Source organism: Berghia stephanieae, chromosome 3, assembly GCF_034508935.2.
Source record: "Berghia stephanieae isolate SIO BIC M18660-M18661 chromosome 3, UCSD_Bste_1.3, whole genome shotgun sequence".
Taxonomy (NCBI): Eukaryota; Metazoa; Mollusca; class Gastropoda; order Nudibranchia; family Aeolidiidae; genus Berghia; species Berghia stephanieae.
In genome coordinates this window covers 45,760,235-45,774,830 of record NC_088362.1, presented here as the reverse complement: position 1 = coordinate 45,774,830, position 14,596 = coordinate 45,760,235, and the positions used below count along the sequence as shown (strand labels likewise).

The window sequence follows — 14,596 nt, the reverse complement described above, 5'->3', positions numbered from 1 at the left end:
GTGTATTTAGTACAGCTATATGTTTTTATTCTTTTTTTTTCCAGCCGAATCTGGTGAGCAATCTACTGAACCAGATACGATCAATAATGAGTAGTTTTTATCTTTTTGCAATGACAAGATTTTTAAAAAGATACTGTATTTACATTTTAATCTTCATGATATGTGGGATGATATTCTCGTATTGAAATATCATCATAATGTCTAAAATTGACATGATATTGTGAAATGAATCTTCCAGCAAAAGTGAGTCATATTTACAAAAATAAATAATTGAGGAATTCAATTAACACGATACAATCACGGTACTGGATTTTACTGGTCAATAGCACGAGAAATGTACAAATAGAGCTTTTTTATATATATAGCGCAATATCCAATACATGTGCTCAAAGCGCTTTACAGCAACACGTAACATATATGACATGACATGACGCCTGTTGGCGACATTACCAGATTTTCGGACAGAGACAACGCTGTTAACGGCCAGGTACTCATTTTGCACCTGAGTACGGTGAGAGAATGTGAGTAAAGAGCCTTTTCCAAGGACCCAACTATGCGCCGAGCGAGGATCGAATCCAGGACCTTTCGATCCGAAAGCGAGTGTCATACCACAAGACCACATAATACTAATACGTCTGTGCGATTTACTGTTCACCTGGACATTTCCAATAACTAGAAGTCTCTATGATAAGGACAGCTTGGCTCAGCGGTACAGTCTTTGCTTCGTACCCGAAAGGTAACGAGTTCGATCACCCGCCGCTGCGCTGTGTGGCCATGAGCAAGTCACCTCGCCTTAGCTCAATTTGCGGCGCTGCACTGCGGCTGACGCCTGGGTTATTCCAGTTTTCCCTTGGAATAGACCCTAGAGACAAATTTCCCCTATGGGATGAATAAAAGGAATTTTATTTATTTATTTTGTTTTATGATCTGTCTGGCATTTTCAGGAGGAGTCTACTTGTCTTTATCAGCCATTATCACCTTAGGGATTTTGTTTCACTCGAACTGTTTCAAATAATGAGCTACTCGCATACAATCCAGTTTTTTTTTAATTTGAAAACATTGAGGACAAACTGCGTAATGTTACATATAAGATATTTTATACCACATAAAATTATGTGAAGGAAATCAGATTCGCTCATCTAAATGGGATCTAAATTAATTATCCGTTTAATCAATTCTAATTGTGAATACAAGAGAATAACCATTTGTTTTGTTTACCTTTTTGTGTGTCATATTTTTTGTCTTTACTCTCTAAATCAATACTTCGCAAAATGTTTTGTTCTGTGATCTAGTCCGTGATGCAGTAATGGAAACGATTTCCTTCCTGTTTATTCGTCAGTCCAAAGGAGAACATGGGTTTTCGAACACTTTACGCTTTTTCGCCCCTGTGCTTCAGGGGTATTGGAGTGAAAGTACAAAGTAGGTGGGAATCGATTCTGGAAAGTAATTATACTCACTATTAACCAGTTAACTGCCGTAATCTGGAAAAAACACGTATTTAAACATTTGACCATATAGCTTGTCCTTCAAATATCGTTCGATTTTATGGCCCTCATCTTGACAAAAAACTCGTCGTAAGAATCCAAAGACACTCAAAAATTAGAGTACTCATTAACACCTGAATGGACACAACTTTGGGGGCAAAATTGTCCCCCATCTAGTCACTAACCGATATCAATATCTCTTGATACACGATGATACACTATGCCACTGAGCAACCGACGCATTCTCCTGATTTCTTTGTACACAAATTCAAGTTCAGTCCCTCAAAATGTCAAGTCCATGCGCTGGAGTTTATCCCGTTCCTGCAGCGTTAATTACACAGTAACCATCTAACCGTTTAGATAGTCTATTGCAAAAGGAAACAAACGTGTGATGTCAAAATACTGTTTCTAATCTGATTGAAAGTGTAAAGCCAGTTTTCCGGACGACTGGATACACAAATTGTGCAACTATTCTTTTGGTCTCACAGTGACGGCATCTTGTTTTCTAGCCTAAATAAATACTGGTCATCAATAAAGATCACCCATCCTTGTTCTTTTACGGCCCGTAATCATAAGATTCTGTCTATGCACCCTTCTACTAAAATCGTTCTGATTCAATCTATAGCCAATTATGTTTTTTTTATACATTGTGCAGATGACTGTTTCACACTTCCAAGGAATATGGAACCGGAAAAAGGAAGGTTTGACGTCCCGACTTGTTTGTCCTAGTAATTTCCGCAATATCTAGCAGATCCAGTCACCCATTTTTCTGCAGGATATAATATAGGACGCTTTGATTGTTCAGCGTGAATACTCTACCAACTGAGCATTGGACATCTCGAAAAAAAAAACCCCAAAAAACTTGAGCTTTTATATAGAGCAATATCCACTAAACGTACTCAAAGCGCTTTACAAGGGGTCCCTGGCCAACAACAACACGTAATATTTAGAACGGGACATGGCGCCTGTTAGGCGATATTACAATTTTTGTTTGGACAAAGACAACACTGTTCACGGCCAGGTACTCGTTTCACACCTGGGTACAGTGAGATAATGTGAGTAAAGAGCCTTCTCCAAGGACTCAACTATGCGCCGAGCGCGAGGCTCGAACCCACGACCTTCCGATCCGAAAGCGAGTGTCATATCACTAGACCACAAAGCCGCACAAAATCAAACATGCATTAATCATTCATCTTGCTTGGAATATTGAACTGAGTGTCAATAATGTTCACATCTCGGCAGTCAACAATCATTTGATGTAGCTTTTCATGTCATATTAATATTCATGGTCCATTACATGTAAGATGACGTTTATATTGTCGAATTCTAAACAATCGCATTTTTGAACTTTTGGTCGGAAAACTCAACTTTCAAAAACCGATTGATTAAAATGAAATATTATATAGATAGCTATTTAAAGGACGAGATTTCTGGCCGTAATTTATGAAAATGTTCGTTCAAAGTACGCCGGATACACTTGACACTCTTAAACATTAAATCATTATATGCTCTTTCATTTGTTCTTAAATTTTAAAATAACATGTTTCTCTTTATGCATGTGTTTGTGTGTATGTATGTGTGTCAGTCGCTGTCTGTCTGTCTTTTTCCATCACTCTCTCTATCACTCTCTCTCTCTCTCTCTCTCTCTCTCTCTCTCTCTTTCTCTCTCTCTCTTTCTCTCTCTCTCTCACACACACACTCTCTCTCTCCGCCCCCCCCCACTTCTCTCTCTCTCTCTCTCTCTCTCTCTCTCTCTCTCTCTCTCTCTCTCTCTCTCTCTCTCTCTCTCTCTCATTTGCTTTCTGATGAGGCGACTGGTGGAGTGGTAATAAATCAATCGCCTCAAGAGCTTTAAGTCGTGCGTTCAGATCTGGCTAAAGACCCCTGAATATTTTTTCTAATCATTCCGGAACAATTTATGATTAAAAATGTAACAAACGTTAGTATAATTAATTGACTCAAAAAGCGATTAAACCTCTTACCTTTCCACAAGCATTAAAAAAAAAATATAAATGACACATTTAACAACATTTTTGTTAAGGTAACGGCAGCTATTTCGGAGTTTAGGTTTGGTACATAGATATATGAAAAGATTAAAATAAGACTCTTATATTTATTAGTGTTTCTTTTTCTCCTCAAAGCATCAAGTAGCGTTTCATTACAAAACTTTCCATCTGGGAATATGATAAAAAATCCTATCCAAGAGGTTCTGATCAATTATTCTAACTTTTACATTCTCAAAAATCAATATTATGTTGGAACTACATCATAACATCGCAGCAAGGGTCTTCCGATAATGTCTAACCCTTTTAGGAGCCAGAAAGAGATCGTGCTGACAAGTTATATTAGTCTCATAGAGAATTGCCACATTGAGCAAAATACCATATAATTTATGATCCATTTACTCATTCCGGCATATTGTCAATTGAGCCAGATACTGAATTTTTACTTTTATTATAAGGATTAATTATGTTATAATAACATACAAAATGGAATAGAAGCGTCAATTTGATGAACGAAGACAGATGGTTGTGGACGTTTCGGGTTTCTCCTTTGTCAACAAAACATGATGACTGAAACATTAAAGACGAATGAAAGATAAGAAAATGGCGTTGTTAAGGCAGCGTGTCATGCCATGCATTTTGTTCTTTTAAAAGCTTTTTTATTCTCTCCCAGTCTCTTTGTAGCTTAGTGTAACCGTTGTATTTGCTTCGCCACAAATTCAAGTGATAATGAACTTAATCGATTCAACGATTCAAAAGTTTATTTTTAGACAATTGTCAATATAACTCATACAAGAATATAATATTTTCATCAACAAATCAAGTAAGTAAAAGCAAAAATAAAGCAAGGCAAACAATGATAGTAATAATGATGATGATGATAATAATAATAATAATAATAATAATAATAATAATAATAATAATAATAATAATAATAATAATAATAATAATAATAATAATAACAATAATAATAATAATAATAATAATAATAATAATAATAATAATAATAATAATAATTAATAATAATAATAATAAATAATAATCATATTAATAATAATGATAATAATAATAATAATAATAATAATAATTATTATTATTATTATTATTATTATAATGGTAATACTAATTATAATGTAAAATCGTCTAAAGATGTAGTTAATAGATTAGTTATTTAATAGATTGAATTATAAATTAATAATTTTAAAAAGTCCTTGGTACAACTCAAGATATACTTTATTGAAAAGGTTAGTTCTATTGGTTGTATGCAGTAGAATAAATCGAACAAATCGTTCATTTGAACGACGCCATCTATCTACATTCATATTCTCTAGTAAATATAAAGGGGAGAAATAAGGAATCGAAAAAGATCCAACCACACAACCAACGGGTAAAATTGGAACAAAAATATAGGCTGGGATCTCAGCACGGATGATTTGTTGTTCCACTCACGTTTGAAGAGATGGAAATTCCGTTAGACCAAATACCCGTAATTCAATTACAAAAGAAGGAGAAAATCACGAGCAGACGAAAACAATGGCGGGTCTTTGATGTGATGAGGAAGACGAAAAACGGTTAAGGAGGTGGTTGTGAGTTTAAGGCTAAGTCCACACCGGAGACTGACTCCGATGACCCGGCACTGCCGTTCTCTGCCGTCTTCCGGATAAAGACGTCGGGCACGGACAAAATACTGGGAATAAAGAGAAAAGCCGCGAGACCGACCCATACCAAGCACGAAAAAAAAAACGACAGAAGACGTCGGGTTCTTGGTATGTGCGGGTCTTGCGGGTCTTCTCTTTATTCTTAGTATTTTGTCCGTGCCCGACGTCTTTATCCAGAAGACGGTAGGGTACGACAGTGCCGGGTCGTCGGAGTCAGTCTCCGATGTGGGTTAGCCCAAAGGGTGTGTCTTCATTCTCTTTTTAAATTGTGATCGTATTCATAACTTTAAACATTTAGAGATTAAAACGACACTTAAGTTGTCTTCAAGTCTTTAGATCTTTGGTATGAGACTTCAAAGAAATATAAGTATTATTGAAATAGAATTTATATCATCCCAGCCTCTCGTTGGTAAGAAACAGAAACATTGACTTCACCCGATTTTCAGGTAGCCTCTGTGTTGTAGTGGTCGGTAGCGCGTCCGTCCGACAATACGAGGCCATGAACTTTTGATAATACAGTTTCAGGACAAATTGCGCGACGATGTGGACTTGTGGTTGGACACTCGCCTTTTGATATATCGGGAGATCTCGGATTCGAGTCTCGCTCTGGGCGGCGATTGGTTGGGTCCTTGAAAAGGGCTTTTTATTCATTTTCTCTCACCGTACTCATGTGTAAAATGATTATATGTCTGTTAACAGCGTCGTCCCTGCCGGAAAAAATGTGATAACAGTCGTCCTGCATGTTAAGTTTTGTGACCCCTTGTAAAGGGATTAGAGTGCGTAAGTGGATATTGCACTATATAAAAACTCAAGTTACTTTTACTTATCATTCGTCCAACATGTCTCTCAATATAATTGCTAGGACATTGACGTCATCTATAAGTATACCAAGCACTAATGTCACATTTGTAGGAGAATTGCTTGTCATAATGAAAACAATAGACATACAGTCTTTTCATGACTTCAAAGGCGTATTATTTTTTAAAATATTGTAGTTATTCGCATCTGATGTTTACCATCTTATAAGGAAAAGTCATACATTTATGCCCATGGCTTTCATTACATTACCAAAGTCAGCAAAATGAACATAACTTAAAAGACCCCAATTTTCTCTCCTTCTATTTTAGAATAATAGCGAAAAAGTTCTTTTGTGTAATGTGATTGCATGAAATAAAATAGGCAAAAGTAGCTCAAAAACATTTGATAGCCCAGTTGGGCAGACTATTACAGGACATGAAAACGATTTTTAAATGAAACCATCAGAGAAACGGGTATTTTAAAATTCCTGGAACACAAAGTTAAAGTTTCGTGATAGCAGATACACATAAAAAGAATTATAGGCCCATCTCTCTTTAGAGTGAAAACGTTTACTACTGAAAATGTCTATTAAAATGCAATGCTGCATCCCATCTTCGTAAATGTCAGCCATAAATAATTTTTTATTAAGACGGTGTTGCTCCACCTTCCAGACAGGCCTTTTGCAAACTTCTAAACGACACGTTTCCAGACAGATTGACTCCATTGTCTGACCGCCTAGGTCATCGGACATTTATTCATATCTTTTTCCTATTGGGCGACATCAGATACATTGTTTATTCAGCTACCATACCAGATGTTGGAACGCTTGCCATGAAATATAAGAACTGTTATTGAATACATCAGGCTACAATGACTACAAATCATAAGTAAAGAACTCGAAAATAGGTTGAATTTGCTTGTAGGTAGCCATAGCAACCATACTGAGGCACATTTAGTAAAAGATAATGGTAAACAACATGAACAGCATGTATGAATTCATATGTCCATGTTTAAAGTATTGTGGTTGTAACGTTTTTTTCTGATGAAGATGTAAGTAAACAGAGAATAACTTTATGGTCACCCTGTATATCTGCAAGGAGATGCTTAACGATGGACTTTCGCGTACACCATAAAATTCATATAATATATTTTCTTGGGGGGTTTTACGGCGCTTGCAAAACTATTAGGTCATTTCAGCGAAAATGATTTTTTTAATAATTTCAGATTTACAATTAAATCACATGAGAAAATGTAACAGAAAGGGGGCTGGTCTACATAGGGAACATATGAAGATTCCAAGAGCAAATTAACAATGTGCTTTGTTTGTGAGATCACCTAAAAGTCCCATCCAGACACAAGCACACGAGCCCACCAATAGGAATACACTCAAATTCCCACAAAATATTATATTCAAAACAAAAGAAATATTACAATACAAAATGAAATATGATTTATAAGGAAAAAAATCATTTCCTAAAACTAATATTATACATTTGATGGTTTCACCCTCAGCCAAGGACTCCGGCCAGGGCCAGGAAAAACCTAGCAAATCATTCCAAGATAAAGACAGGAATTAACTCGGAAAGCAAATATAGGTGGGGGTAGGGGAGGAGGGGTTAGAAGACACAGCAAGTGACCTCCTTCCCATTGAGGGAAGTCAGAAGACTCTACATAGTTATAGATAATTCATAGAGTCAATTTTTTCTTTAAAAGATTGCAAAAATACAACAACTTTTGTGTCTTCACTTCCTACGCTTTTTCATGCACGGTGTATTACCACGCCAAACAATAGCGTTCAGTGGAAAATGAATGTTGTCCAAATATGTTTGAAATTACAAATGACGATCATAACGTAAAATGGTGCATAAGAATACTATCATGCACTGAAAAAATTGGCCAGAAAACTTGTCCTTCACATATTGATATTGCTTCATCTTGGAAAAAGAAAACAACTCTCGAACCCGGCACTTTGCGAAGAACCTGGTTTGAGAGTTTTTCCAAGATGAGGGTCTTTAAAAATCGATTGATATTTGAAGAACCAGTTTTCTGGCCAAAGTTTTAGATACGTGTTTTTATTCAGGGTACGCAGAATGGTTCTTCAAGTAATTGTGGTTACAAGGAGAGTCTACTCTTGTTACCTTCATCACGCGTTTAACGTATCAAACACGAACTGGGTTGATTCATACTGTTTATTCATGTTACTCAGTCAGGTCTAGAGAAGCTAATTTGTCGGCATATGGTTTGGTCAACAATAGTCACATAATACAGATTCGGTTTGGACATATTTTGAGCCAACATAATTAACGAGAGAAAGAGAGATTGCCCAAGAACCGAAATGTTGTACATTGATGTAAAAGAAAGTTCTTCGTCTCAAAGCTATGCATATTTACATTGTAATTATCTCTCGGTGTTACTCAATTCAATTCACTCCAAAAGTTTTATCTTTTGTCAATCGCCAAAATAAATAAAAACACTAACTTATAATTTCCAATTACTAAACTCTACGCGTGTCCGATCGCAAAACAACTCGTCCACCGGAATGGGTAAGTCTCTGCAGTAATGACTTAAGCACCTTCATCTGCGATCAAAATGAGTGAAAGCAAGATGATAAACTAAACATATTAAAAATTGAAAAAAAAAAGAATGATCTTAGAAGGTAGAAATAATACGAATTGCGCAAATTTAGGTATAACGCATATCTTGTGTTAAACCGTGGTCTAGTGGTATGGCACTCGCCTTCGGATCTGAAGGTTCTCGGTTCGAGTCCCGCTTTGGGCAGCCATAGATGAGTCTTTGGAAAAGGCCCTTATTTCAATTTCTCTTATCGTACTCAGGTGTAAAATGAGTACTTGGCCGTGAACAGCGTTGTATCTGTCTTTTAAAAAAGGGGGAAAATTGCATAAAAGGCGTCATGTCTCGTCCTACATGTTATGTGTTGCTGTTGGCTAGGAACATTATGTAAAGTGCTTTAGGTATTTTCAGTTGATATTGCTCTATATAAAAGCTCAGTTTTTTATGTGCTTGTACAGATATGATATTATATCGAATATTATGATTCATACACCAAAAAAAAGTATAAAAAGATGTATTGGAATCATAATATTTGCTACTTCCTAAGCGTACAGCACCAAAGAAGTTAAAGAATTAGGCTCCATGTCGCACCGTGTGACATTGCGCAAGTCACCTACACCTCGTTCACTGGGCGGAGATGAACTGCGGCTTACGCCTGGATTATTCCAGCCTTTCTTTAGAGCAAGCGCGGGAGACAAATTTCTCATTTAAGATGAATGAAGTGAATTTTAGTTTTCTATTTCTTCCATTCTCTTTTTGACATCGCGAAGATTAAATTGGTTGAACTTGAATTTTGATTGAGGGGGAAAGAATATAATTTCTTACTAAAATTTAATATTATTGATCATTTTGACTTAAACTCGCTTCTCACCAACTAATTTAATCCGATATTTCACCAACTTCAGATGATAAGTCACACACAAGAAAGCCCTCTAGTCATAGAGTCGACCCAAGTAAATTAATCAGGATTAAAAATTTGGCCAGAAAACTCGTCCTTCAAATATGAGTGTCATGTAAATCGATTTGAAGGACGAGTTTTCTGGCCAAATTTTTAAATAGGTGTCTTTCCAGTGTACGACAATTAACTGGTTAAAGAGTGCTGCACGGCTGCTATGCAGCCCTAGCTAGGTGACTAATTTCAGAGCCTGTTCTATTAGCTGATTATTGCAGAGAGAGCCAATGTTTTCACAGTTCTTTACTAGGCTGATCACCGGAGGCGGTTGATGAATATTTCAAGTTTTAATCTTGTTGGTAACACTCTTTTTTAGCCGCGGACACGGACTAGTCTAAATTATTGATAATTGTATGTGTCTGCTCTGTTTTTTACTTTCCTTTCAACAGCAAGGAAAATAGTAGAAAGTCTAAACTCACTGAGTAAGCAGAGAAATGAAAAAAAATACATGTAGACCGTCGATTTCAGTGCTTGCAAGAATTGTGCGGTTTTAAAAAAGAAAACTCCAAATGTTTCGCGGTCCAAAGGGCCAGAGTTCATTTACGTGCCAATACTGAAGAGGGACTGTATAGCATAAAATGATGCTTGCTACAAACTCTACTTGTGACTTTGTGGTCCTTCGGTATGACACTCGCTTTCGGACTTGTACTTGTAGGTCCGTAGTTCGAGTCCCGCGCTGGGCAATGCAACGTTGAGTCCTATGAAAAGCCTCTTTACTCACACTGTTTCGTGGTACTTAGGAGTAAAATGGGTACCTGGTCGTTAACAGCATTATTTGTGTTTACATAAATGCTGCTAGAACCTTTCAGGCGTAATGTCTCATCCTACAAGTTAAGTGTTCAATTGGCTTGGAGCCCCTATATGAACCACATTGAGCACATTTAATGGATGGTTCTCTATATAAAAGCTCAAGTTTTTTAAGGGAATTTTTTTGTTTGTTTTTCTGTTAAATCCCTAGCTGAGCTCCAAATTTGCGCTCAACGGAAACTCGTCCGGAATTTCATAACGCAAGACTACAAACACCAATTCAGAAAAGTGAGTGGAGCAGGCACTTATGTTGATAATAACAGAAAAGACAATAGAGTCACTTTTCTACTCACTTCATTTTCTGTTATTTTCAACATAAGTGCCTGCTCCATTCAATTTTCTGAATTGATATTCAACTCCAATATTGGAGCTTACTCAATGTCTCGATCGTGTCTGTGTTTTATGTTTGTGTTGAGAATAGAGCTTTAGCAGTACTGCTGGCTTGTAATCAAACTTCGCGGGGTTGTGTGTCTTGAACTCATGACGTCAAGAGGTCTGGAGAAGGACTCAGGATAGACACTACGTTTGAAACACTTTTTAAAAATGTCTTTTTTAAAGTACGGCAGATTCAGAATGGCTGTTCACTCTATGGATAAAGATGTGTAAATGGCGTTTGTGTAGCAAGTGTGTCTTTTATTCGATCTTTTGATGACTTTTGTGAATAAAATGCAACAATTAAATAGTAGATCAACCAAAAATGTATTTTGAATAAACAGCTCCTTTAATTATATAATTTAGAAGCATTATTGTCCACGTTAACTAAAAGACTCGGTTATTAACCAGTTAACTGCCGTACTTTAGAAGACAAATATGTAAATATTTGGCGAGAAAACTCGTTCTTCAAGTATAGATAGATTTAAATGACTCTCGTCTTTACAAAAACTCTCAAACCTGGAAAATTGCCAGGTCCCAGGTTTGATATTTTTTGCCATGGCAAAGCTCATTTAAATCGATCGATAATTAAAGGACAATTTTTCTGGCCAAATTTTAAATATTTGTCTTTCTAGTGTAGGCAGTTAAATGGTAATGCTACTGTTTCTACACCGACAGAGACTGTTATTGTTTGGTAATTTGTTTTAGTAAATCTACAAGATAGGTGTTACAGAAAAAGGATTTACTATTCAATGTTGACAATTTGGCAGGATGCAACGTTAAAATTGTATCGTTTTTGAAGTCCTGTTCATAAAACATTGTGAGATTTTTCCTATCGTCATACCAAAGGCTCCGAGTCCCAAACATCCAAATGTTTTCAAGTTTAGTAATCCCCCATATCACTACAGGTACGGCAATTTCTAGAAAGGTTTTTTCTTTATAGAATATATCAAAGTAATAAATCACGTCCTTTTTGTATCTTTCAGGAATATACATGGTGTCACTGACACCACGGATAACTCCGGCTCCATTTGTATTGTCCAACAAGTTTTTGAGAAATGTGTCGTGGGAAACTGTGATGTCCTTTGCGCTTATAGGTCTGGTTGTTGATTTAATATGATGTATAGAATGTTCATACGACTCAGACCCGGACGCATTTTTCCACCAAAACCATCCATTCGTTATCGTGGATAGATTTCGGTTCATCCAGATTTGTTGCGTGTCCAAAGGAAGAGAATGCCACCAAAAATGAATGACGTCATCTCCCGTGTGAAAATAACCTTTAACTCTGTAGCCCATTTTCATCGCTATACTTGTGCACTGGTATCCATAATGCCCTCTTTTGGAGAAGAATTCTATGAATGTCAAAGGACGTTTTATATAGCTTGTATGTATCTGAAATGCACGCCAATTATAACCACAGAACACAACGTTAGGATAGATTGGCATAAAGGCTTTTAGAATACTATTCAAATTCTTATAGTGTGGTGTATTGAATACAACTAGGACTAATACATCGGAAAAGAATTGATTTAGTTTATCTATTTTTGAAAATCCACCACTTTCTTTATATTGAGATTCTAATACTTGATAATCATCGTCAAAGTTTTTACTAAAGTTATTACAAATATTGCTCACTTCTTTGACATGATGTGTAACATTGTAGGAATTAAAGTTAAAAGCAGATGTTCCATCAATAATTGAACCAGTCTGGGGTGAGACATACCGGATTCTCTTTGAATTTTTAAAGAAATTTGGTCCCTTTGTTATTCTACTCGGTGCAGTATATTCATAGAGTTTCAGAAATTCAACCCATTGTTTTGTTAAGGTAACATCATTCTTTGTCCAAAGATCCATACTTAATTTTATCATACATTGAAAAAATGTATGTGAGTGAGGACAAGTCCAGAATGATAAAAATCGAACAAGTTCCCCCGTAATCTGTGCGTGTAAAGCTGTAATCTCGTTATTAATACGCCGTTTTTTTAAATATTCTGTTCTGAACAAATTGATCGTATTTTGAAGTGCACGTTTTGTCGTTGATGGATAGAAACCCACGCCCTCGTCAATCTCCCAAAGTAGTTTTTGAGTATACAAACTCCGCCATATTTCTTTGAGTTCTGGGCGTAATGTGATTGGTTGAAGAAGACACCAAAGACTGTTATACGTGTAGAGGGTGTATTTAGAGCCGTAAAAGGACCAAGTACCAGGGGGGACTAGAACGGGAGGTGACAAGGGATCAAAAATTTGTTCATCTTTAGCTAAAATGTTAAACATGTGTTCCTGTTGCTGATGTTGATTCGATAATGGAGAAATGTTTGGTTGTTTTTGAAACTGAAACGTGTCCAAATCGACGACGTGTTGAATTGCTGGTCGCTTCCATTGTTCTAGAAGTTTGTATGACGTTGATGTGCGCCTCTTTGGCTCTTTTAACATCCCAGGGAAAGCACGAGGATATGTACCAGGCTGACCGAAATGGAAGTAATGATTAAAGAGCGTAACATCTGCACTGACTAGGATAGAAATAGAATCCGAGTCAAGGTGGAGCTGAAGCAAATCTTGTACTGATCTCGACCCATCTGTCACGTAAACCATCTTAGCCCCATGGGCGACAGCAAATCGTACAGCTGAATTTTGTGGATTAGAATCCTTTGGATACATCCATTGTTTTTGGTGTGCTTTATGAAACGTTAAGCAGTTTTTGGTTCTACAAACGTCATTTCTTTCATCGCTCTCAACGATAACAAGTATTTTCCAGTCATGTAATTGTCTAGCCGCTGCTCCGCAAAATTGATTATCAGCCCCGGGTTGTTTTATGATTACCCATCTATCGAAACTAGAATGCAAAGCTGACTTGCTTCCAAAATGTTCTTTCACAGACTGTGATGAAAAAGTTATCACGTCTTTGTAAGTCGAGTCACGATTTAAATAATACAAAACGATCATTATTGATACTGACAGGAGAGTTACCAAAGTCGATTTTAAACTGTATCTTGCCATTTTTTGGGGAAATAAGAAACCAGCCTTGCTGTTTGTTAATAAGAGTAACACAAATCAATACTTTCACCACTCACTTATGCCACCGTAATTTTATACATGTCGGAAGTACAGGTGTAATAATGACGTCAAAGTGGCAATTCCCACACAGCATCATGATTCACTTTATATAAATGTATAGATAGGTTGAAGATCAAGTCACTCAGGTCTTTGTTATTGCTTTTTGACATCCTCGTTTTTGAGTAATTCTCGCTAAACTGTATTAGCCGGACTATAAAAGTTCATGGTTACACATAGTTTTGTGTGTTGCTCCGTTATACTTCCGGATGGCAATGTTGTGAGCTTCTTAGGCAAGCGCATACTAGCTTCTCTGACGTACTCTGGAAAAATCCATAATATTTCAAAATTTGGCCAGAACACTCGTCCTTCAACTATCGAGCGAATTAAATGACCCACATCTTGGATAAAAAACTCTCAACGAAGTCCCAGGTTTGAGAGTTTTTTGCTAAGATCAGGGTCATTTAAATCGATACACACTGGGAATCCAAATCAGGAAAAATGTCATCATTTTATAGCACTCACCTACGATCTACAGCAATAATAATAATAATAATAATAATAATAATAATAAAATTATAATAAAAATAATAATAATGATGATGATGATAATAATTATAATATGTAATAATAATAATAATTATAATAATAATGATAATAATAATAATAATAATAATAATAATAATAATAATAATAATAATAATAATAATAATAATAATAATAATAATAATAATAATAATAATAATATATAATATAATAATGATAAAAAAATTATTATTATTATTATTATTACTATTATTATTATTATTATTATTATTATTATTATTATTCGTAAGATACACTGCACGTATTAAAATTATAACACTAAAATATTGTATACACTTGTCAAAAGTCATG

General features: G+C 35.9%; 2 protein-coding genes across 6 annotated transcripts in view; both read right to left on the bottom strand.

The window, feature by feature from the left end:
- The window catches only part of LOC144967839 (noelin-3-like), a 94,246-nt gene that overhangs the window by 34,433 nt on the left and 45,217 nt on the right, over positions 1-14,596 (bottom strand). The gene's annotated exons all lie outside the window — the stretch shown is intronic.
- Positions 10,892-14,596, bottom strand: part of LOC144967838 (uncharacterized) — a 6,534-nt gene continuing 2,829 nt past the window's right edge. For 3 of the 5 annotated variants that reach the window (XM_078905519.1, XM_078905518.1, XM_078905520.1), the window contains exon 2: positions 10,892-14,022. In XM_078905519.1, the coding sequence (XP_078761645.1) occupies positions 11,330-13,645 (2,316 nt within the window). In that variant the 5' untranslated portion in view covers positions 13,646-14,022 and the 3' untranslated portion in view covers positions 10,892-11,329. Of the gene's footprint in view, positions 14,232-14,596 lie in introns of all 5 variants that reach the window. The other 2 variants (XM_078905516.1, XM_078905517.1) reach the window with 2 other exon arrangements.